General features: G+C 39.5%; 2 protein-coding genes across 2 annotated transcripts in view; one reads left to right on the top strand and one right to left on the bottom strand.

The window, feature by feature from the left end:
- Nucleotides 1-12,608: 12,608 nt before the first annotated feature.
- RPA3 (replication protein A3) lies at nucleotides 12,609-15,748 on the bottom strand. Its single transcript, XM_065884263.1, has 4 exons — nucleotides 15,640-15,748; nucleotides 14,467-14,541; nucleotides 13,538-13,646; nucleotides 12,609-12,977 (listed from the first exon to the last, which is right to left on the bottom strand). Exons 1-4 carry the CDS (start codon nucleotides 15,736-15,738, stop codon nucleotides 12,895-12,897), a joined length of 366 nt encoding a protein of 121 aa, XP_065740335.1. The 5' UTR covers nucleotides 15,739-15,748; the 3' UTR covers nucleotides 12,609-12,894.
- A 321-nt stretch (nucleotides 15,749-16,069) lies between these two features.
- The window catches only part of UMAD1 (UBAP1-MVB12-associated (UMA) domain containing 1), a 245,112-nt gene continuing 237,089 nt past the window's right edge, over nucleotides 16,070-24,092 (top strand). Inside the window, exon 1 of the mRNA XM_065883931.1 lies at nucleotides 16,070-16,142. The gene's annotated coding sequence lies outside the window, so the exon portion shown is untranslated. The remainder of the gene's footprint in view (nucleotides 16,143-24,092) is intronic.

Raw genomic sequence — 24,092 nt, 5'->3', positions numbered from 1 at the left:
ATGGTGTTGTGGTCGGAAAAGATACTTGATAGGATTTCAATTTTCTTAAATTTACCAAGGCTTGATTTATGGCTCAAGATATGATCTATCCTGGAGAATGTTCCATGAGCACTTGAGAAGAAAGTGTATTCTGTTGTTCTTGGATGGAATGTCCTATAAATATCAATTAGGTCCATCTTGTTTAATATATCATTTAAAGCTTGTGTTTCCTTATTTATTTTCATTTTGGATGATCTGTTCATTGGTGAAAAATGGGGTATTAAAATCCCCTACTATGATTGTGCTACTGTCGATTTCCCCTTTATGGCTGTTAGTATTTGCCTTATGTATTGAGGTGTTCCTATGTTGGGTGCCTAAATATTTACAATTGTTATATCTTCTTCTTGGATCGATCACTTGATCATTATGTAGTGTCCTTCTTGTCTCTTGTAATAGTCTTTATTTTAAAGTCTATTTTGTCTGATATGAGAATTGCTACTCCAGCTTTCTTTGGATTTCCATGTGCATGGATTATCTTTTTCCATCCCCTCACTTTCATTCTGTATGTGTCCCTAGGACTGAAGTGGGTCTCCTGTAGACAGCATATATACAGGTCTTGTTTTTGTATCGATTCATCTAATCTGTGTCTTTTGGTTGAGCATTCAGTCCATTTACATTTAAGGTTGTTATCGATATGTATGTTCCTATTACCACTTTCTTAATCGTTTTGGGTTTTTTATTGTAGGTCTTTTCCTTCTCTTGTGTTTCCTGCCTAGAGAAGTTCCTTTAACATTTGTTGTAAAGCTGGTTTAGTGGTGCTGAATTCTGTTAGCTTTTGCTTGTCCCTAAAGGTTTTAATTTCCGTGTCGAATCTGAATGAGATCCTTGGTGGGTAGAGTAATCTTGGTTGTAGGTTTTTCCCTTTCATCCCTTTAAATATGTCCTGCCACTGCCTTCTGGCTTGCAGAGTTTCTGCTGAAAGATCAGCTGTTAACCTTATGGGGATTCCCTTGTGTGTTATTTGTTGTTTTTCCCTTGCTGTTTTTAATATGTTTTCTTTGTATTTAATTTTTGATAGTTTGTTTAATATGTGTCTTGCCATGTTTCTCCTTAGATTTATCCTGTATGGGACTCTCTGTGCTTCCTGGACTTGATTGACTATTTCCTTTCCCATATTAGGGAAGTTTTCAACTATAATCTCTTCATATATCTTCTCAGTCCCTTTCTTTTTCTCATCTTCTTCTGGGATCCCTATAATTCGAATGTTGGTGTGTTTAATGTTGTCCCAGAGGTCCCTGTGACTGTCATCAATTGTTTTCATTCTTTTTTTTTATTCTGCTCTGAAGTAGTTATTTCCACTATTTTGTCTTCCAGGTCACTTATCCGTTCTTCTGCCTCATTTATTTTGCTATTGATTCCTTCTGGAGAATTTTTAATTACATTTATTGTGTTGTTCATCATTGTTTGTTTGCTCTGTAGTTATTCTAGGTCCTTGTTAAATGTGTCTTATATTTTCTCCATTCTTTTTCCAAGATTTTGGATCATCTTTACTATCATTACTCTCAATTCTTTTTCAGGTAGACTGCCTATTTCCTCCTCATTTGTTTGGTCTGGTGTGTTTTTACCTTCCTCCTTCATTTGCTGTATGTTTCTCTGTCTTCTCATTTTGCTTAACTTACTGTGTTTGGGATCTCCTTTTTGCAGGGTGCAGGTTCGTAGTACCCATTGTTTTTGGTGTCTGCCCCCAGTGGGTAAGGTTGGTTCAGTGGGTTGTGTAGGTTTCCTGGTGGAGGCAACTGCTGCCTGTGTTCTGGTGGATGAGGTTGGATCTTGTCTTTCTGGTGCACCAGACCGTGTCTGGTGATTTGTTTTGGGGTGTCTGTGACCTTATTATGATTTTAGGCAGCCTCTCTGCTAATGGGTGGGGTTGTGTTCCTGTCTTGCTAATTATTTGCATAGGGTGTCCAGCACTGTAGCTTGCTGGTCCTTGAGTGGAGTGGGTCTTAGCGTTGAGATAGAGATCTCTGGGAGAGCTTTCATTGTTTGATATTACGTGGAGCTGGGAGGTCTCTGGTGGACCAATGTCCTGAACTTGGCTCTCCCATCTCAGAGGCACAGGCCTGACACCAAGACCCTGTCAGCCACACGGCTCAGAAGAAAAGGGAGAAAAAAAGAAAGAAAGAAAGAATGAATAAAATAAAATAATTAAAATTTTAAAAAAGGAATTATTAAAAATAAAAAAAATAAAATGTAATAAAAAAGAAAGAGAGGGCTTCCCTTGTGGCGCAGTGGTTGAGAGTCTGCCTGCCGATGCAGGGGACACGGGTTCGTGCCCCGGTCTGGGAAGATCCCACATGCCGCGGAGCGGCTGGGCCCGTGAGCCATGGCCGCTGAGCCTGCGCGTCCGGAGCCTGTGCTCCGCAACGGGAGAGGCCACAACAGAGAGAGGCCCGCGTACCGCAAAAAAAACAAAACAAAACAAAACAAAAAAAAAAAAAAAAAAAAAAAAAAAAAAGAAAGAAAGAAGAGAGCAACCAAACCAAAAAACAAATCCACCAATGGTAACAAGTGCGAAAAACTATACTAAAAAACAAACAAAGATGCAAAGAAAAAAATGGACAGACAGATTCCTAGGACAAATGGTAAAAGCAAAGCTATACAGACAAAATCACACAAAGAAGCACACACATACCCAGTCACAAAAAGAGAAAAAGGGAAAAAAATATATCTATGTGTAAAAAAAAGGAGGAAGAGAGCAACCAAATCAGTAAACAAATCTACCAATGATAATAAACTCTAAATACTAAACTAAGATAAACATAAAACCAGAAACAAATTAGATGCAGAAAGCAAACCCCAGGTCTACAGCTGCTCCCAAAGTCCACTGCCTCAATTTTGGGATGATTCGTTGTCTATTCAGGTATTCCACAGATGCAGGGTACATCAAGTTGATTGTGAGGATTTAATCCACTGCTCCTGAGGCTTCTGGGAGAGATTTCCCTTTCTCTTCTTTGTTCACACAGCTCCTGGGGTTCAGCTTTGGTTTTGGCCCCGCCTCTGGGTGTAGATTGCCTGAGGGCGTCTGTTGTTCAGTCAGACAGGATGGGGTTAAAGGAGCAGCTGATTCGGGGGCTGTGTCTCACTCAAGCCGGGGGAGGGAGGGGTACGGAGTGTGGGGCGAGCCTGCGGCAGCAGAGGCCTGCATGACGTTGCAGCAGCCTGAGGCGCGCCGTGTGTTCTCCCGGGGAAGTTGTCCCTGGATCACGGGACCCTGGCAGTGGCGGGCTGCACAGGCTCCTTGGAGGGGAGGTGTGGTTAGTGACCTGTGCTTGCACACAGGCTTCTTGGTGGCTGCAGCAGCAGCCTTAGCGTCTCATGCCCATCTCTGGGGTCAGTGCTGATAGCCGTGGCTTGCGCCCGTCTCTGGAGCTCATTTACACGGTGCTCTTAATCCCCTCTCCTCGCGTGCTCGCAACCAATGGTCTCTTGCCTCTTAGGCAGGTCCAGGCCTTTTCCTGGACTTCCTCCTGGCTAGCTGTGGCACACTAGCCCCCTTCAGGCTGTGTTCACGCAGCCAACCCCAGTCCTCTCCCTGGGATCTGACCTCCGAAGCCCGAGCCCCAGCTCCCAGTCCCCGCCCGCCCCAGTGGGTGAGCATACAAGCCTCTCGGGCTGGTGAGTGCTGATCGGCAGCGATCCTCAGTGCGGGAATCTCTCCGCTTTGCCCTCTGCACCCCTGTTGCTGTGCTCTCCTCCGTGGCTCCGAAGCTTCCCCCCTGCCCACACCCCTGTCTCCACCAGTGAAGGTGCTTCCTAGTGTGTGGAAACTTTTCCTTCTTCACAGCTCCCTCACAGAGGTGCAGGTCCCGTCTGTATTCTTTTGTCTGTTTTTCCTTTTTTCTTTTGCCCTACCCAGCTATGTGGGGAGTTTCTTGCCTTTGGGGAAGTCTGAGGTCTTCTAGCAGCGTTTAGTAGGTGTTCTTTATGAATTGTTCCACATATAGATGCATTTCTGATGTATTTGTGGGGAGAAAGGTGATATCCCCGTCTTACTCCTCTGCCATCTTGAAGGTCTCTCTAGGTATAGTTTTTGAGTTCATATGTACTGGTAATGTATTTTCCCTGAATTGCCTAAAATATGTTCTTAATTTTGTACCTCAAATAGGTTTAAGTTATAAAATAAGGAAGAAAAGCAACATAGAACATATTTTATTCATCTTGAAATGACATTTTAAAGTTTTCCTTAAGAAGATTTAAAGCAGGATATTAATGCCAGTTTTAGCAGATTAATATTCTGGTGACAAATGATAGTAAATCAATTGAGTGTCCCATTCTCCTTCCACTGGTAGCTCAAGTTTACATTTGGGAAAGTCACATTGGATGAATTTATGATGAGAAAACAGGGAAGGGATAGAAGGCTTTGCAGCTGTCTTAAATTCTTTTTTTTTTTTTGGAAACAAGTGGGGTAGAAATATATACATATCATATCTCATACTGAGTTGTTTTCATGACTTAATCATACTGCTGAGAGTGAAGGAAATTGCCCAGTGGGTTAATTCCTCTAGGTCACTGAGTTCTAAAAGTAAAAGAAGTCTACAAATTCCCCTGCTTTGGAGGCAGTGGATTCTAATTTCTAGCTCCTCCCCTGATCCATAATATGTTCATCTGAAAGACATTTAGTCATTTCTGAGGAGATTCCAAAATGAGGCAGCTCTTGGTCCACTGTTTGCCTCTCATGAAAGGTCAAATACATGACCAATTAAGGCATAACATTTCTGAGCAATATGAAAAAAATAATTGACTCACTAGGACCCTGATTACTTAAAAGAAAAGATGAATCTCTGTAAATAAATGTATTTTCTCATCAGGTCTAATGTTTTCATAACACTTAAAGCTCCTCACAAGCTAAAGAAAAATATTAAAATGTTTAAGTGAAATGTGATAGTGTTTCTGATTTTCTATAGAGTTATGCTAAATTTATTTAATGCAGTTTGGCTTTAAATGATCATTGTATATTAAGTGAAGTTGAATTAATGAAAATAAATGTTAAGACCTAAATAATATTCATTTCGAAAATGAATATCTAAGGTAAAAATAATATTAAGTTATCTAGCTTTTTAATTAGCTATTATTCCATAGAAGAATTTCTCCTTGCTGATTATCTCTCAAGATTCAGGGTGACAAGATCTTTCAGTGAAACCATTTTTTAAACCTATTATTATTAAATAAACTTTATTCAATGTAACATTTTATGATGAGAGATTCTTCTTACCAGCCAAAATAGTTGCCTGATTTTCCTGGGTAATATTTCAAACTTCTGTGAAAACTGAATAGTCTTTTTTTGAAAAAGGGGGCTAATTAAGTCACAGTGTCATCTATGGCATTGCCCAAAACTGTTACACTGCTTATATATTTTCCTTTCTTCCAACTTACAGTGCTCAGTGTTTTTTTGAGAACTGGCTCTAAGTTTTCTCAATTTTGCATCTTAAATACTGCATTATGTAGAGTCCACAGAAGTTGTTGTTCTTTACTTCCCCACCTACAGAAATAATCAGGTTGAAAAAAATGTTTTTCATATGTGAAAGCACTATAGTTCAGTCCAAATCTTAAAGACAAGGAAATTCTAAAGAACATAGTGTCCTGCCTCTGACATTTTGTAATATGTAAAGAAGAAACAATGGCATGCTAATGACAAATTTAATCCTTGCCCCCAAGATGAGTGTATTACCCTATAAATTGTCCATAGCCTACACCTCTGGTCTTAATTAGCCATCTTAAAACCCTATGCCCTATACCCTGAGAAAACCATAATTCACAAAGAGTCATGTACCACAATGTTCATTGCAGCACTATTTACAATAGCCTGGAGATGGAAGCAACCTAAGTGTCCATCGACAGATGAATGGATAAAGAAGATGTGGCACATATATACAATGGAATATTACTCAGCCATAAAAAGGAAAGAAATTGAGTTATTTGTAGTGAGGTGGTTGGACCTAGAGTTTCATATAGAGTGAAGTAAGTCAGAAAGAGAGAAACAGATATCATATGCTAACACACATATATGGAATCTACAAAAAAATAAAAGGTTCTGAAGAACCTAGGGACAGGAAAGGAATAAAGACCCAGACGTACAGAATGGACTTGAGGACATAGGGAGGGGGAAGGGTAAGCTGAGACTACGCGAGAGAGTGGCATTTACATATATACACTACCAAATGTAAAACAGATAGCTAGTGGGAAGCAGCCACATAGCACAGGGAGATCAGCTGGTGCTTTGTGACCACCTAGAGGGGTGGGATAGGGAGGGTGGGAGGGAGACGCAAGAGGGAGGGGATATGGGGATATATGTATACGTATAGCTGATTCACTTTGTTATACAGCAGCAACTAACACAGCAATGTAAAGCAATTATACTCCAATAAAGATGTTAAAAAACAAAACAAAACCCTATGCTCTAGGTCAACTGAGGTCATAACATAAGAGGCTTACCTCAAACCAATATCACAATTAGAAAGTAACTTGAAACCTATGCTTTATTAATACTCTAGATTTAGCATCCTCTTTTTAGGAATGATAACCTGTGGTACTAGGATTATTAGTTTTCTTTCAGCAACTGATCAGAATCGAACTCCATGTGAATTAAGTAAGGCAGGAAACCAAATTGGAATTTCACTGAATAGAACCTACAGAATTTGTTTGTTCTTAATCATGATGGATTTCTTTGAAACCTTAGACCAGTTCAAATTAAATAGTTCTGAGTTGAGACATCTTTGGCAATTATGCTAAACTGCCATAGATTGAAATTTCAGAGGTTAGGGACTTTGTTATATGTATTTCTAGCAATTAGCCCAGGACTTGACACAAAATATTTGTTGAGTGACTTAATCCATATTAAGTTAATACCTTAAAAGACAACCTCAAAATTCTATAAATTTAGTAATACTAGTTTATCACTCAAAGTGATACCCCATGAAGAGATGTTTTCAGAGTTGGTTTTAATTTTGTCTTTATCAGATGAAAATAAAAACAATCATTTGAAAAACATCTGTAAAGTTATGACTGAAGGCAACCACTTTGTAGCTCCTCATCCCTCACATTAGATTCTGTGTGATATTCCTTTTAGAATTTAATATTAGGGAAAAGTTTGATTGTCGTGATAAATTTAAGGTTATTAAAATTCTATGGCCTATTATTCCTTCCTTTTCCTAGCTTCCCAGGCACACCTGGAGTTAAATTTAAAGCCTAAGTTTATTTCCTCTTGAGTGTTTTTGTAGTTGTTATCTCCTTTTTCGATATGTTTTCCCTTTTTATTTTTGTAGCCTAGTCCTTTTTAGAAATGTGTGATATATAAGTTGGTAATGTCAGTGTTTTATCCTCAGTCGTCATCTTCTGTTCTTTGAGCTTTCAGCATCATTGACTGGTCTTTGAAACTCTCTTTCCTTGCCTTTCATGATATTCTTTCAGTGAATGAATATTTATTGAGTGCTTACTAGGTGTTGGGCACCACTGGGGTCCTTCTCCTGACTCAGTCACTCTCCCATTGCTGTTCCATAAGTGCACAGTTCCCCCCCAGGTTCTGTGGTTTTCTTCCTCTGGATGCTGTTCCCTGATTTAGGAACACAATCCCTAACTTGAAACTCTTGGAGCCATATGTACTTCAGAATTCTTTGATGTTAGAAAAGTCAGAGGGTATATTTACCATATGTTATGAAACACCCTTCCCAGAGGGGCAGCACCCTCTACTCAAACATGGTAATAATATTTCTTCAGTGAAGCATATGAGTATTTACTGGAAGTAGAATAAAGACTATAAGTAGCCTCACTACAATTCTTATCAGGTTTTGTTGCCGAATGCATTTTGCCCCAAATTTAGGAAAAATGGGTTTCAAACCATTAGAGATTTCTAATTGGTAGATCTCTTAAAGTCTACTCTAAATATTAGGCAGGTTGTCTCTCAAATCTCTGTCTGGTCCTACATTTCCAATATCTTCTGGACATCTTTACTCAAGGGCCTATTAACTACTTAAATTTGTATTGAAGTGAAATTATTGCTTTCTCACCTGTTGATCTCATCCTTGGTTCTTACCCTGTGTAAGTCCTAGCATCATCACTGAGTCCTATGGAATCCATTATAATATATTCTCAACTCCTGGCCTCCTATTCTTTGTCGCTTCACCAAATTATGGTTCAGGCCTTCATTACCTCTTCTCTCAGCTTTGTGGCTTCTCAAACCAGGATGGATGAACTAATTTATTCATACACTGTGTTAGGCATTGGGAAATACAAATAAGACAGGTTTTTAAGCTACAGTTTCTTCATCTATAAGGGCCTCTTCTTAGTGGGGAAGACTAATTAGAAGACTGGTTAAATAAATTAGGAAACACTTGGCACAGTGGATATTTTTCAACCATTAAAAAGCATGAGATAGGACTTACCTGGTGGCGCAGTGGTTGAGAGTCCGCCTGCCGATGCAGGGGACACAGGTTCGTGCCCCGGTCCGGGAAGATCCCACATGCCGCGGAGCGGCTGGGCCCATGGGTCATGGCCGCTGAACCTGCGCCTCCGGAGCCTGTGCTCCGCAACGGGAGAGGCCGCAACAGTGAGAGACCAGTGTACCGCAAAAAAAAAAAAAAAAAAAAAAAAGCATGAGATAGCTCAGTATGTTAATTGCCAAGACTTATTAAATGAAAAATGCATGTTGCAGGGCAGTATATTGAGGTCCTACAGACAGTTTATGTAGAGAAAGTTCTGGAAAGCAATCCACCAATCCATAGCAGTGTCTTTGGGGAGACAGTAGGAAATTTACTTTCTGATTTTTGTAGTGTTATAAAAACATATAATCTCTATATATTTTTTAATCCCCAAAAAAGGCTATGAGCAAGTTAAGTGTGATGAGAGGAATATAACATAAAGCAAGTAACTCTGCTTGCCCAAGTTAGGGAAAGCTTAGAGAATGTTTTCCTTTGGGCATAGAGACAGACATTCCAATCAGAGCAGAGAGCAAGTTCAACAGCATCCGGATCTTAAAGGCTCTAGTGTGTTCTGGCAACAGTAGATCAGCGCTGGAGGGTTGCTTCCAGGGGAGAGTAGGATTTGGGACTGAAGTGAGACGTGGTCAGATTGCGGAGGGTCTGAACTGCTAATTAGAAATGTGGACTTGACCTAGTCACTGGGGAGCCTCTGGCGGGTGTTGATTTTGTTTTCAATGCTTTTTTTTATTTTGGAGTAATTTTAGATTTATAGGGAAGTGCAAAGATAGAGTTCCTCCCCTCACCCAGTTTGTCTCCTTTTATGTTACCTTACATTATTCTGGTACATTTGTCCAAACTAAGAAACCAACGTTGGTACGTTAGTTTAGCTCCAGACTTTATTCAGATTTTACCTGTTTTCCATTAATGTACTGTTTGTGTTCCAGGAGCCAGTCCATGATCCCACATGACATTTAGTTGTCATGTCTCCTTAGTCTTCTGTGCTCTGTGAGATTCTGTCTTTCCTCATTACCTTGACAGTTTTGAGGGGTACTGATCAGTTTGTAGAATGCCCTTCAATTTGGGTATGTCTGATATTTTCTCATGCTTAGACTGGCATTATGCATGTATGAAAAAATAGCACAAAGGTGAAGCGCCTTTCTTATCCCATTACATCAGAGGGCACACGATTTATCCACATGTCATCACTGGTGATGTTAACCTTGTTCACTTCATTAAGGTCATATTGGCCAGGTTTCTCCACTGTAAGCTTTCCAGGAAGTTTTCCCCTATTCACACTTCTCTGGTTTTTAAACTTTGTAGTATCGATTGTAGTACAATTGATGTTTAACGCAACTCTATTGGCCGGGTGATCGGAAGAGGCTGGAAGCAGTAAGTCCAGTAATATATTTAGGGCTGTTGGAATAGCTCAAGTGAGAGATGACAATTGTCTGAACTTGTAGTGGCAGTGGCAGTGAAAAGGTGAAAAAGTGAAACTTGTGGCCAATTCAAGCTTTTCTGGCCAACAGAGTGGCTTATGGTAACTTTAAAAGAAACAAATCAGAATCACTTCACACCCATTAGTATAGCTATAATAAAAAAGTCAGATAATAAGTGTTGAGGATGTGGAGACATTAAAATCCTCAAACACTGCTGCTGGGAATGTAAAATGGTATAGCCACTCTGGAATACCGTCTGGTAGTTCCTCAAAAGTTAAACATATTTACCATTTGATACAGCAGTTCCTCTCCTAGGAATATACCCAAGAGAAAGAAAAAATATGTACACACAAAAACTTACACATGAATGTTCATAGTTCATTATACCTAAATGGTGGAAACCACCCAAATGTAAAGCAACTGATGAATAGATAAACAAAATGTGGTATGTCCGTACAGTGGAATACTTTTGGCCATAAAAAGGGATGAAGCACTGATATATGCTATAACACAGATGAACCTTGAAAACATTATGCTAAATCAGTAAGTCACAAATGGCCATATGTGATTCCATTTATATGAAATATCCAGAACAGGTAAATCTATAGACAGAAAGTAGATTAGTTGCTTCTTAGGGCGAGGGAGCAGGTAGTGGTGGTGTAGGGACTGGGCCATGACAGGTGAATGGTACAGGAGTTCTTTTTGGGGTGATGAAAATGTTCTAACATTGATTGTGGTGATGGGTGTACAACTCTGTGTACTAAAAGCCACCGAATTGTACACTTGAAATAGGTGAATTATATATGTGAAATATCTTTAAAAAATTATTACTAAAAAGTCAGGGAACACAAGGCAGGGGGGCTGCATCTATTCAAACTACGCTCATTCAAGCTAAAGGGCTGGTGGGACATGCAAGTGCAGATGTTGAACAGCTCAGAGGTGAGGCTGGGGCCAGAGAAATGGCACCATAAATCATTACTGTAAAGGATTCACTTGTCAGAAAGCAAGGTACCCTAGTCATTTAGTCCACTTTACTGAACATAGTAGTTCAAGGGGAGGTTTCAAACAGGACACCTTTAACATTTAATAGCACTGAGTTTTCCGAGGTTAACACAATTGAGGACTGACCCCTTCTCTAGCACTGGAGATAACACTGTGTTATTGAGATTAGCTGATGTCCCTCCTACACCTAAATTTCAATTACGATTGTCTTTACTTCCTGTAATAAAATGCTTTACCATGAGTAGCTCTGTTGCTTAAGTAATTTGTAGAATATTTTGCGGTGAAAGTTGAAATTGAAGATGGTACTAATTTAAAATAAATATTTCTGGTATAATTTACAACCTAAATGGATTTAGAATTAGTTTACTTCCTCACTGAAGAAAATGGGTCAGGCCATAAAACTTGTGGCCACATAGGACACCAGTTACTCTATTACTGTCCTACCCTTGTGACACCGTGCCTGCTCACTCCCAATGGTACTTGGTGGTATGAAGTACAAGTCAGTAGGAATTTCAAATTAAGGATAATGACAGTTGGAAAGAATTAAAAAAAAAATTAAATGATTCCACCGACTGTTTTAATGATCAGGTATCCCTTTTTTGGGCTAGTGAATGCTCAGTTTTTTTTTTTTTTTTTTTTTTTTTTTTTTTTTTTTTTTTGTGTTTTGTTTTTTTTTTTTTTTGCGATACGTGGGCCTCTCACTGTTGTGGCCTCTCCCGTTGCGGAGCACAGGTCCCGGACGCGCAGGCTTAGCGGCCGTGGCTCAGGGGCCCAGCCACTCCGCGGCATGTGGGATCTTCCCGGACCGGGGCACGAACCCGTGTCCCCTGCATCGGCAGGCGGACTCTCAACCACTGTGCCACCAGGGAAGTGAATGCTCAGTTTTAAAATCCTGAGAAAGAGATGCTATGATGGTTACTTTTATGTGTCAGTATGACTGAGCTAAGGGATACCCAGATAGCTGGTAAAACATTATTCTGGGTGTATCTGTGAGCGTGTTTCTGGAACAGATTAGCATCTAAGCATCTAAATCAGTAGGCTGAGTAAAGATGGCCCTTGCCAAAGTACGTGGGCATCATTCAATCGGCTGAGAGTCCAAATAGAACAAAATGGCACAGGAAGGGCAAATTCGCTCTCTCCTTGAGCTGGAATGTCCATCTTCTCCTGCCTGCAGACACTGGAGCTCCAGGTTCTCGGGCCTTCAGACTCTGGGACTTACACCAGTGTCCTCCCAGTTCTCAGGTCTTCAGACTGCGAGTTACACCACCATCTTCCCTTATTCTCAGGCCTTCGTACTCGCACTGTATTATACCACCAGCTTTCATGGTTCTCCAGCTTGCAGATGGCAGATCCTGGGATTTCTCAGCCTCTATAACCATGTAAGCCAATCTGCATAACAATTATATATATATATCCATATATATCCTATTGGTTCTGATTCTCTAGAGAGCCCTGACTAATGTAGGTACTCACAGATTACATAAGATGTTGGATTCTATTTGCTGTTTTAATAAAATCATTTTTTCACAGAGTGTCAAGGAAGTAATTAACATGGTATAATTCATGAGGTAGCAAGTAAATTCTTAGCACAATTGGCCCAGGGTTTCATTTGGTAAGTCTAAGTCCTGACCTTACAGCTATGAAATTCCAGGTTTGTGCCTGAACAGATGACTAAAAGAATAAGAATGATATGACCAACGATATGTATCATTTAAACTTTTATTACTAAAATGGAAAACTAAATTCAGCCAGCTGCTTTTTTCTTGCATCCAATCTGACCATATGCCAGAGAAATGATCCTTTATGAGGATTTAGGTGAGAACTGTCAATAAACCAGTTCTGTTGAAAATGCCATACTGGAATATCTAATAATGTTAGGTAAATGAAATTAAAAAGAGAACAAATAGTATTAAAAATCACAGGAATCTCTCCTTTAAATATCAGGGGCCTCCTTTAATAATCTTCAATGTAGCTCATTGGCAATCATAAAAAATTCATCAAGTTCAACCATACTGCACAACCCCCAAAGGAAAAAACTGAGGGAACTCATGGGTAATTTTCACAGCTTCGTTGTAAAGTCCAAGATCTGAAAGAAACAGTTCAGCAAACGTTTAATCTACAGTGGAAAGCTGTAACATCAATTACTATCTAAAGAGTTATACCTATTTCTCTTTTCTCTCCCTTTTAGAGGTCAACTTGTTTTCACAGTCCATTTCCTAAAACTGAGATATAGATCATCATATTTAACCATGGCTCCAAAAAATAAAAGACATGGAGTATAGGAGACCACCCATTTTGACATCCATTGTACAGGCACAGTTCTTGCCTGGTTGTGTTTTAGGTGCTATGCATTATTTGATGCCTTTAATCTATATATTAAAATCAAACATAACTATTAACATTATTTTTGTTTACCCCATTTAAAAAGCTTTTCTTTCCACAAATATTAATTAATTAATCTTTGTTGAGTTTCCTACATACACAAGCACTGTTTAGAAACAGGCCAAAATGTCCTACCATTTTCCTTTTGGATCAGAAAATTCTATAGAAATTGAAAATGTAGCAGGACTGAAACTCAAGACCAAGATATAGCAAGTTAAAATTGTTTTCCACCTAATTCCATGAATTACAGAATGTTTTATTTACCAAAAGGATGGTTATCTTCTTTAAACTGCACATAAGATGCACACATAATGGTTGCCTTGGCTGTTACTCTTCCAACTACTTCCACGATTCCAGAGATTTCTTCATCAAGCTAACACAAAGAACAAAATGTCAACTTGGTGTTATCACATTTTCAGTTGATAATTAACTTGGAAAATTGTTCTACAGTTTACTAATCTTATCTTTCATTTCATGTAGCAAAATCATTTTAAAATTTATCAATGCAAAAATGGAATTATAACTTGTTAAAAAATGTTTGAGTACTTATTACTGTTAGCATGTCACTAGTCCTGTTACCTTTAGCAGTGGCTTCAGGTCCAAAGATACAGTTAAATGTTTAAGTTGAAGACAAAATCACTTAAGGATACTGAGAATGTCCAGCATTTCCATAAGGAGTAATTTGTTTAAAAGGACCCATTGAAAGGAACTTTCTATTAACTACATTTGTACAGTGTGTTCTGCATCCATTAACCAAACAGCATACAGATCTGTCTTCATAAAAGACCAAGAAAATATTTTTAAGTACAATAAACATAAAATGTAAAAACAAGTGACAACTGAAAATAAATGTAAACAAAAGTAGAAAACCGAATTTTAAAAATGTAAAACTCCTGATGGAGGAAAAAGTGATTTAAACGGAAGATTTTTCTTATGTAATTTTCATAAGGAATGAGAATTGTCACCCAGCATTTAAGGGGTGTATTAAAAAAATAACAGAGCCAAAAAAATCATTGGTTAGAAATGTAAAGGGAAATATAATGTAAGAAAAGGACAAATATTTGATTTTAGAGAGGGAAGTTTGATAAGCTGGTCCTTTATACATCCACTCCAAGAATCAGAAACATGAGCAACAAACCAAAACAAGATGAAGAATTAACGATAATATACATAGGATTAATACTTAAACACACAGGCTCCATCAACTCAATAGTTCCATTTTTTCCTTCTCCATCTGAAAGAATAAACATTTTCCCAGTGGGATGAATCTGAAAAATAAAAATATTAAAAGTTTGACAAAAGATGAGCAGACTGACCCAAACTTAATCAATGCACACAAAGCAATTGTTTTTGAACAGTTTAACTGGTTCACATTATCATGTGTTACCATACATACCTGATCAAACGATGCCCAGTTAAATCTGAATTTCAGATAAACAACAAACATTTTCCATACAAATGTGTCCTGTATTTTTATTTGCTAAATCTGGCAACCCTATGCTAAGAACAATTAAAGAGTCCATATTATCTAAAAGTGAGATCTACTGCCACCCATGATTTAAATGGTACGTATCCCACAGAGGATATGTTTTTTAAAATTAGGCATGAGGAAGTAAAGAGAGAACTGGTTGTCAGAATACCTAGGTTCTAGTCCTGTAAGACAGCGGCAGAGTGCAGTCAGATCTGGTTTGTATGACAGCTTTGCTACTTACTGAGGCCTTGAACCATACACTACTCCTAACCAATTTCCCTATCTGTGAAGTCCGAATACACCTATTTCAAGAAGATATGTGACTGAGATAAACTAATAAGCCTTTATACAAAAGTTTTCTAGGTTCCCTGGTCCCGACATTTTGGGCCTGCTGCTCACCAGCAGGATGAAGGGCTGCACTCTAATAATGGGGTAAAATAACAGACTGGTATTGGATCAGTGAAGTACAAAGAATGTTTTATAGAAAAGAGACTTCAACGAGAAAATGAAGTCTGAGAAAAGAGGAAACTGCATAAAAGAAGGAAACAAGAAAACTGGACTAGTCAAATCTGGGTAACTAAAAAACCAGGAAGTAGATGGAGTTATGTCTATCATTTCCTTTAAGTAAACACAAACGAGGGTGGGACGCTAGAATTTAGAAAGGAGCGCGTTCGAAAACGTCGCGATTCCGCGTCCTAAAAGAAGCGCCAAAATTGGGCTGCAATGGTTAAAAAATGTGCAAAAAGTTCCCTTGTGAGAAATAAAGCAATGGGGAGCGCAGTGATGCTGTAAGGCTGTGCCTCCTCATTCACCCTCCGTTACACACCCTGAGGCCGCCACCCTGACTGTCACGGAGCCCCTCCCCCAAGAAGCCCAGGGTGGTGAGTGTGCGCACCTTCTCCAGCCTCCCTACGAAGCAAACGGGCTGGTCTATGAACTGAGCTAGCATGCTGGCGTTGATGCGCACCTTGGGCGACTCCATCACGTCCACCATGATTACAACGCAATGCCAGCAGCCGGCAGGAAACTAGCGGACAACTGAGACTGTGCGCCCCACGGACGTCTACGGGGCGGATTCCTCCGAAACCAATCGGCGGTGGCCAGCACTCTCGCTCCACCAATCAAACGCACGGAAATCTCGATAGCAATCGCGCAGTCCCCCGAAAGCGAAGAAAAAGGCAAGGACCCGTCCGGAAGTGGGGATCGGCTGCTTAGGGACGCGCGGCGTCCCGGAAGTTACCTGGGTCTTCCGCGAAGCGTACGTGGAGGCGGGGCTTGGATGGGGCGGGGCTGAGGCTCCCTTCTGAAGTATCGGTCTTCCCCGCCGCGACTTAACGCCGGAAGCAGGGTGGCGGGCTCCTGTGCTGGTGCGGCGGGGGACTGCGGCGCGAGCTTCAGGTACCTCTTCTCGCGGGAGTCGCCGCAGCCTTACTGTTGCGGAAGAGAGAGGCGGGAGTGGGTACCTGTTCCCCCGTGGCACTCTCGGTGCTGCGCCACCAGCTGTTAGCATTTCCCCGCCTCCCCTCTTCCCACTTCTGCTTGGGAAGCGCGGGGTTCTTGCTGAATGAAACCTAGGGAGCGGGTCTCTTTTTGACCCCCGCCCTCTGGAAACGAGAAGTGGGGTCGCCAGTGATTTTCATCGCCTTTGTGAAGCTCCTGCTGCTCGGTGGCAGAGGGTCGCTGATTTACCGCCCCAGCTGCGTTACTTTCCTTCGTCAGTTTCCCCACCTGTGAGAGGAGGGGCCTGACCCCATTACCTCTATGACCCTTTCTAGCCCCGACATTCTGGCCACACTGTGGAGGTGCGGGTTTTCTCACCTCACTGTTAGCAACGAATTGAAGCATTTGGGAGTGGGTGAGGGAAGGACCATTGGGCTAGGAGAGGAGACGAATTTAAATGGCTGTTAGATTCTGAGCAGGTGCGTTTCTTCCTGAGACGTGATTTACCTAACCGCAGAATGAGGAGGTTAGATAACTCAATGGCAGGGTCCCAGCTGACTGAGTTTTGTGCATATGATGTACGGACTCCTTCTTCTTAACTCCCCAGGAATCTTTTTCCCTATTGCTTTCCACACCTCAGGACTCTGGAGGGGAGATGAGGAGGCGTGGAAGATAACGCGTTTGAAGGAGATTTGAGGGGATTCTTGAATCTCTTGCTGGCTCATGTGGCTGTTGATTTTGGGGGCTTTATCTTCCGGGATTTGACACCTGCCTTGCCAGCGATATTCCCGAATAAGTGCTCATTAAAAAAAACCTGCCAACGGTGCTCCGGAAATTGGAAAAAGAAAAATCGGGGCGGGGGGATATTATTAGTTTTTGGAAACCGAGTCCATCAGTTTGCCTAAAGCCAATTCAGGTACCTATCTAGAGTCTCCAGTTTAGTCCCGCTGTTGCCTTAAGCTAAGAAGTTCTTGTTTGAGACGTCACGCGGCAATTTAAGATGGAAATCTGATGTGCCGTAATTAAATGATAGTTTGCATCTCTCCGTGTTTATTTAGCACTTAGCATCTATGTAAATATATTTGTCTTTTAATGTTGCTGTCACTGAAACATCTGAAGGATTTCGTTAGCAGATGCAGGGTGCATGTCAGTTGGTGCATAAAAAAGTGGTTGTCGGTGAAAGTGAGCAGAGCCTCTTTTATATTCCGTGCAGAGCCTTAACATCTTCTGCACTTCAGGGTTTGGAAACCAAGTTGATTGCATTATATAGGGTAGAGTACACATGAATATCTTTAATAGCAACTGTTTTTTAAAGAGCAGCCCTTAAAGCACCAGATGCTAATAGCACTGTTTTATAACAGTTAAAAAACCACTTTTGCCTACAAGAGCATCTTTTTTCTAAACAAGGAGATGAGCAAGAAGATAATTTAAAATAGCTTCTTGGATATTTTTTCAGTCACGTGAAATTTATTACGTGATATCTCATGCACAGAGAAGAGTATATATAGCTGATATGTATAGTTTCCAGAGAAATAAAATGAGCCCATGTGGGCCTCTCATTTAGAGTAAGAAATGGAACTTCACCATTAGGGGTGGGCATCCTCCGTTAAGTCCTCCTCTCTACCAGCCAGAAAGAAACACTCTCTTGAACTTTGTGTTAAGCACCCTAAGCTTTTCTCTATAGTTTTATCATGCGTGTAGCTGTTCGTAAATGGCGTGGTACCGATTTATCCTCCTGTCAGGAGTGTAGGAGAATTCCGGTTGATCCATATCACCTCATAGACCAGGGTAGGTGGTAGAACGTCAGCCATGTAGTCCCCATTCCAGGCAGCAAAGAAGTGGGCAGACAAAAGGGTCTACCTTCATGGGACTCAGCTCCCTTTAAAGAGCCCTCCCGGAAGTCCTTCACACCTTGGAGTTCTACTTATTAGGTTAAGAACTTTCCCTTCTATTCCTAGTTTGATAAAAGTTTTAACTGAGTGTTTATGGAGTTTGATCAAATGCATTTTTTTTGCCTTGAGATGATGGAAGGAATATATTTTTCAGTGGTGAATAACACTCACATTCCTGGAAGAAACACAACTTGGTTATGATATCTTTTATTCTGTATTCCTGGATTTGATTTGCTATTGTTTTGTTTAGGATTTTTGCATTCATGTTCATGAGTGAGACTGGCCTGTAGTTTTTCTTGCTTGTATATAATCTTTGTCAGATTTTGGTATTATTAGCATTAGAGTAGTCTCATGAAATCAGTTGTGGAGTGTTTTCTCTATTCTCTAGATTTTGTGTAAACTTGGAGATACCTGTTCATTGACTGTTAGGTAGAACTCACCTGTAAAACGTTCTGGGTTTGGTATAGTAACCTGTACCTTCTGCTTTAAGCATATCCCACAAGTTTTTCATAAGTAGGTGTTCATCATCATTAAGTTTTAAATATTTTCTAGTTTATGGCATATTTCTTCTTTGATTTAAGGGTTGTTTTTGTTTCCAAATATATAGGTTTTATTTATTAAAGTTGTTTTGCTGTTAATTTCTAGTGTAATTACATTATCATCAAATGGTATGGTCTGTCTGATACTAGCTCTGAAAGTATGAGACTTGCTTTAAGACATCAAGTTTTTGCAAACGTTTCATGTATTCTTCAGAAGAATATTGTGTTTTCCAGTTATTGGATCAAACTTGTTAATTGCAGTATTCAGCTATTTCTATTTTCTTACCTTTTGTCTGATTAATGTCTCACTTATAGAGATAATTGCAAATGGTAGCATTGGCAGTTTCTCCTTGAACTTCTGATGACTTGTGCTATATATTTTTGAAGATTTGGTTTTCACTACATACAAGATGAAGATTATGAAATAAAATGGTGCGATGAAGTAGTGACTATCTCAAATCATGCTTTTTGCTTAAAGTTAATTTTGTTGCTACTACTGTAGACACATCGGCTTTCTTTTCGTTAGAATTTGTTTGCTGTCTCTTTTTCCTTCCAGTACTTCACCTAAGGGAGGCAAGACTCATGAGCTTGGATGTTCATTTCCTCATCTCTTTGGTGGCTTATCAGAGAGCTGACCTGGCAGGTCTCAGCTCAAAGGAGGAGCAGACTGATACCAGCCTGTGGGCTCCAGCAGCTCCTTCCCAGCAAGACGCTTCTTTAAGCAGTAAGCTTCCATTATGACAGAATTGCCCAAATATGTGGAGGCTGGATTCTTATTATTTGTTTTAATTGAAGTATAATTAATTTACAATATTGTGTTAGTTACAGGTGTACAAAGTGACTCAGTTTTATGTTCCTTTCAGAATCTTTTCCACTGTAGGTTATTATAAGATACTGAATATCGTTCCTTGTGCTATACAGTAAATCTCTGTGGCTTATCTATTTTATGTGTAATAGTTTCTATCTGTTAATCCCGTACTTCTAATTTATCCCTCCCTGCTTCCCTCTCCCCTTTGATAACCATAAATTTGTTTTCTATGTCTGAGTCTGTTTCTGTTTTGTATATAGATTTAATTTTTTTATTTTTTAGATTCCACATATAAGTGATGTCATATAGTATTTGTCTCTCTCTGTCTGACTTACTTAGTATAATATTCTTTAGGTCCATCCATGGTGCTGGAAATAGCAGTATTGCATTCTTTTTTATGGCTGAGTAATCGTCCACTGTGTGTGTGTGTGTGTGTGTGTGTGTGTGTGTGTATACATATACTACCTCTTTTTTCTTTTTTTAAAAATTTACTTATTTTTTGGCTGTGTTGGGTCTTCGTTGCTGCTCGCAGGCTTCTCCTTAGTTGCGGCGAGTAGGGGCTACTCTTCGTCGCAGTGCACCGGCTTCTCATTGCGGTGGCTTCTCTTGTTGCGGAGCACGGGCTCTAGGCCTGCGGATTTCAGTAGTTGTAGCATGTGGGCTCAGTAATTGTGGCTCGCGGGCTCTAGAGCCCAGACTCGGTAGTTGTGGAGCACGGGCTTAGCTGCTCCGCGGCATGTGGGATCTTCCAGGACCAGGGCTCAAACCTGTGTCCCCTGCATTGGCAGGCGGATTGTTAACCACTGTACCACCAGGGGAACCCCATACCACCTCTTTTTAAGCCAGTCATCTGTTGATGGACATTCGGGTTGTTTCTATGTCTTCGCTATTGTAAATAGTGCTGCTATGAACATTGGGGTGCATGTATCTTTTCTAATTAGAGTTTTCATCTTTTCTGGATATATGCTCAGGAGTGGGATTGCTGCATCATATGGTAGTCTAATTTAGTATTTTAAGGAACCTCTGTACTGTTTTTCATAGTGGCTGCACCAATTTACATTCCCATCAATAGTGTAGGAGGGTTCCCTTTTCTCCACACCCTCCACAGCATTTATTATTTGTAGACTTTTTGATGATGGCCATTCTGACAGGTGTGAGGTGATACCTCATTGTGGTTTTGAATTTCATTTCCCTAATAATTAGCTATGTTGAGCATCTTTTCACGTGCCTGTTTGTCATCTGTATGTCTTCTTTAGAAAAATGTCTATTTAGGTCTTCTGCCCATTTATTGATTGGGATGTTTGTTTTTTCAGTGTTGAGTTATATGAGCTGTTTGTATATTTTGGATATTAACCCCTTGTCAGTCACATCATTTGCAAATATTTTCTCCCATTCCATAGGTTATGTTTTTGTTTTGTTTATGGTTTCCTTTGCTATGCCAAAGCTTTTAAGTTTGATTAGGTCCCATTTGTTTATTTTTGCTTTTATTTCTTTTGCCTTGGGAGACTGATCTACAAAAGTACTGCTACATTTTATATGAGAGAATGTTTTGCCTATGTTCTCTTCTAGGAGTTTTATGGTGCCATGTCTTATATTAAGGTCTTTAAACCATTTTGAGTTTATTTTTGTATGTGGTGTGAGGGAGTGTTCTGATTTCATTGACTTACTTGTAGCTGTTCAGCTTTCCCCACACCACTTGTTGAAGAGAATTTCTTTTCTTCATTGTATATTCTTGCCTCCTTTGTTGAAGATTAATTGCCTGTAGGTGTGTGGGTTTATTTCTGGGCTCTCTATTCTCTTCCATTGATCTTTATGTCTATTTTTGTGCTAGTACCACACCGTTTTGATTACCATAGCTTTGCAGTATAATGTGAAGTATGGAATGGTTATGTGGAAGCTGGATTCTTTTTTTCTGGGAACACTAGTGTGTGGTGGATCATGAGTGCTTTGACACTTCTGTGCTTGTTATGTTATCGCCAGTACACCTTATTTGATATTTATACTGTGTGACCCTTGTGGTATTTGTGTCTGCGTTGGCCTGATAACTTTCAACTTTTCTGGGTCCTTATGTTTTAGGTGTTTCTCTTGTAAATGGTGCATGTAGCTAGAGGTTTAGTTTTTCTATCTTTTGTCCATTTACATCGATTGTGGCTCCTGATATTTATGGGTTCATTTTAACAGTCATTTTGTGCTTCCTGTGTGTTCTGCTTTTTTTTGTTGTTGTTTATTTTTTTCTCCTCTCTTGCCTTCTTTTGAATTGACTTTTTATTTTTCTCCCGTAATTCCACTTTATTCCTCTGTATTAGTTTGAATGTTACATATTCTTTAATAAAATATTTTGTGGTCACGCTTTAACAAACACATTAAAGTCTAAAGTTACTTTACTCTGTGTCAAGACAGGAACCTACAACTCCACTGACCTTTTTCCAATTGTATGCTGTTGTCTAGAGTTTTAGTTCTATCTTGATTCCTTTTAACTCCACAAATTAGGCATTATTATTATCTTATGCAGTTAATATTTGCTTGGAATTATTCATATATGTATCATTTTCTTCACTTACTATTTATTTTTACATCTCAACTTTTTTTCTGTGGTTGTTTCCTCCCCCCCTTTTTTTTTTGAGGTACCTTCTTCGGAAGTTCTTTCAGTGAGGATTGTTGGCAGTACATTCCATCAGTTTGTGTTTTTCTGAATATGGTTATTTCATTCTTGTTTTCAAAAGATAGGTTTATTATCTATTTACATAGAATTCTAAATGGACAATTAATTTCTCTCAAGACTACTCTGATATTATTTTACTCTTATAATATTTGCTTTTCTTTTAAATTGTGATTTTATTCTTTCATGTCTCTATCTGCTTGATCTTCAGTTTGTTTTTGGTATTCTGCAGTTTCACTGTATAATGTATCCTGATGAGGAGTTCTTTTATTTAGTTTTCTGGTGAATATGTTGTGCTTTGTGAATCTGATGATCTTGTCTTTATCAGCACTTGGACATTTTCAACCATTATCTCTTTGAATATTGCTTCTCTCCTATTCTCTAACTCCTTCTGGAACTCCGATTAGAAGTAGGAAGGACCTCATGTGCTCTTGATCTCTGTTTTAGAATTCAGTGGTTTTGACTCTTTGTGCTGAATTCTGGATAATTTTTTCTAATTTTCCAGTTTACTAATTCTTTATGCAGTTGTGAGTCATTTGCTTTAATTTCTTTTTTTTTTTTTAAACATCTTTATTGGGGTATAATTGCTTTACAATGGTGTTAGTTTCTGCTTTATAACAAAGTGAATCAGCTATACATATACATATGTTCCCATATGTCTTCCCTCTTGCGTCTCCCTCCCTCCCACTCTCCCCATCCCACCCCTCCAGGCTGTCCCAAAGCCCCGAGCTATTATCCCTGTGCCTTGCAGCTGCTTCCCCCAGCTATCTACCTTACTACGTTTCTTAGTGTGTATATGTCCATGACTCTCTCTCGCCCTGTCAAAACTCACCCTTCCCCCTCCCCATATCCTCAAGTCCATTCTCCAGTAGGTCTGCGTCTTTATTCCTGTCTTACCCCTAGGTTCTTCATGACATTTTTTTCCCCTTAAATTCCATATATATGTGTTAGCATACGGTATTTGTCTTTTTCTTTCTGACTTACTTCACTCTGTATGACAGACTCTAGGTCTATCCATCTCATTACAAATAACTCAATTTCATTTCTTTTTAAGGCTGAGTAATATTCCATTGTGTATATGTGCCACATCTTCTTTATCCATTCATCCGATGATGGGCGCTTAGGTTGTTTCCATCTCCGGGCTATTGTAAATAGAGCTGCAATGAACATTTTGGTACATGACTCTTTTTGAATTTTGGTTTTCTCGGGGTATATGCCCAGTAGTGGGATTGCTGGGTCATATGGTAATTCTATTTGTAGTTTTTTAAGGAACCTCCATACTGTTCTCCATAGTGGCTGAACCAATTCACATTCCCACCAGCAGTGCAAGAGTGTCCCCTTTCCTCCACACCCTCTCCAGCATTTATTGTTTCTAGATTTTTTGATCATGGCCATTCTGACTGGTGTGAGATGATATCTCATTGTAGTTTTGATTTGCATTTCTCTAATGATTAATGATGTTGAGCATTCTTTCATGTGTTTGTTGCCATTCTGTATATCTTCTTTGGAGAAATGTCTGTTTAGGTCTTCTGCCCATTTTTGGATGGGATTGTTTGTTTTTTTGTTATTGAGCTGCATGAGCTGCTTGTAAATTTTGGAGATTAATCCTTTGTCAGTTGCTTCATTTGCAAATGTTTTCTCCCATTCTGAGGGTTGTCTTTTGGTCTTGATTATGGTTTCCTTTGCTGTGCAAAAGCTTTGAAGTTTCATTAGGTCCCATTTGTTTATTTTTGTTTTTATTTCCATTACTCTAGGAGGTGGGTCAGAAAGGATCTTGCTGTGATTTATGTCATAGAGTGTTCTTCCTATGTTTTCCTCTAAGAGTTTGATAGTTTCTGGCCTTACTGCTTTAATTTCAATACTAGTTTTTATTTGTTTCTAGAAGTTCTGTTTGGTTCTTTTTACAAATCTTAGTAGTTTTTACTGATATTCTTTTGTCATAGTCTTAGTTCTCCCTTTATTTCTCCATATATTACAGAATATAAAGTAAGTCTGTTTATGGTCTAGTTT

Source organism: Phocoena phocoena, chromosome 9, assembly GCF_963924675.1.
Source record: "Phocoena phocoena chromosome 9, mPhoPho1.1, whole genome shotgun sequence".
Taxonomy (NCBI): Eukaryota; Metazoa; Chordata; class Mammalia; order Artiodactyla; family Phocoenidae; genus Phocoena; species Phocoena phocoena.
Note: the sequence above shows the minus strand (reverse complement) of the source record. Positions and strands in the feature narration are given on the sequence as shown.

Excerpts from the sequence above, each read along its gene's own strand:
- RPA3 (XM_065884263.1), bottom strand. The coding sequence starts at position 15,738 with ATGGTGGACGTGATGGAGTCGCCCAAGGTGCGCATCAACGCCAGCATG. Across the intron at positions 14,542-15,639 it reads TCGTAGGGAGGCTGGAGAAG|ATTCATCCCACTGGGAAAAT; the intron begins GTGCGCACACTC and ends TTTATTTTTCAG. Across the intron at positions 13,647-14,466 it reads CTATTGAGTTGATGGAGCCT|CTTGATGAAGAAATCTCTGG; the intron begins GTGTGTTTAAGT and ends TCTTTGTGTTAG.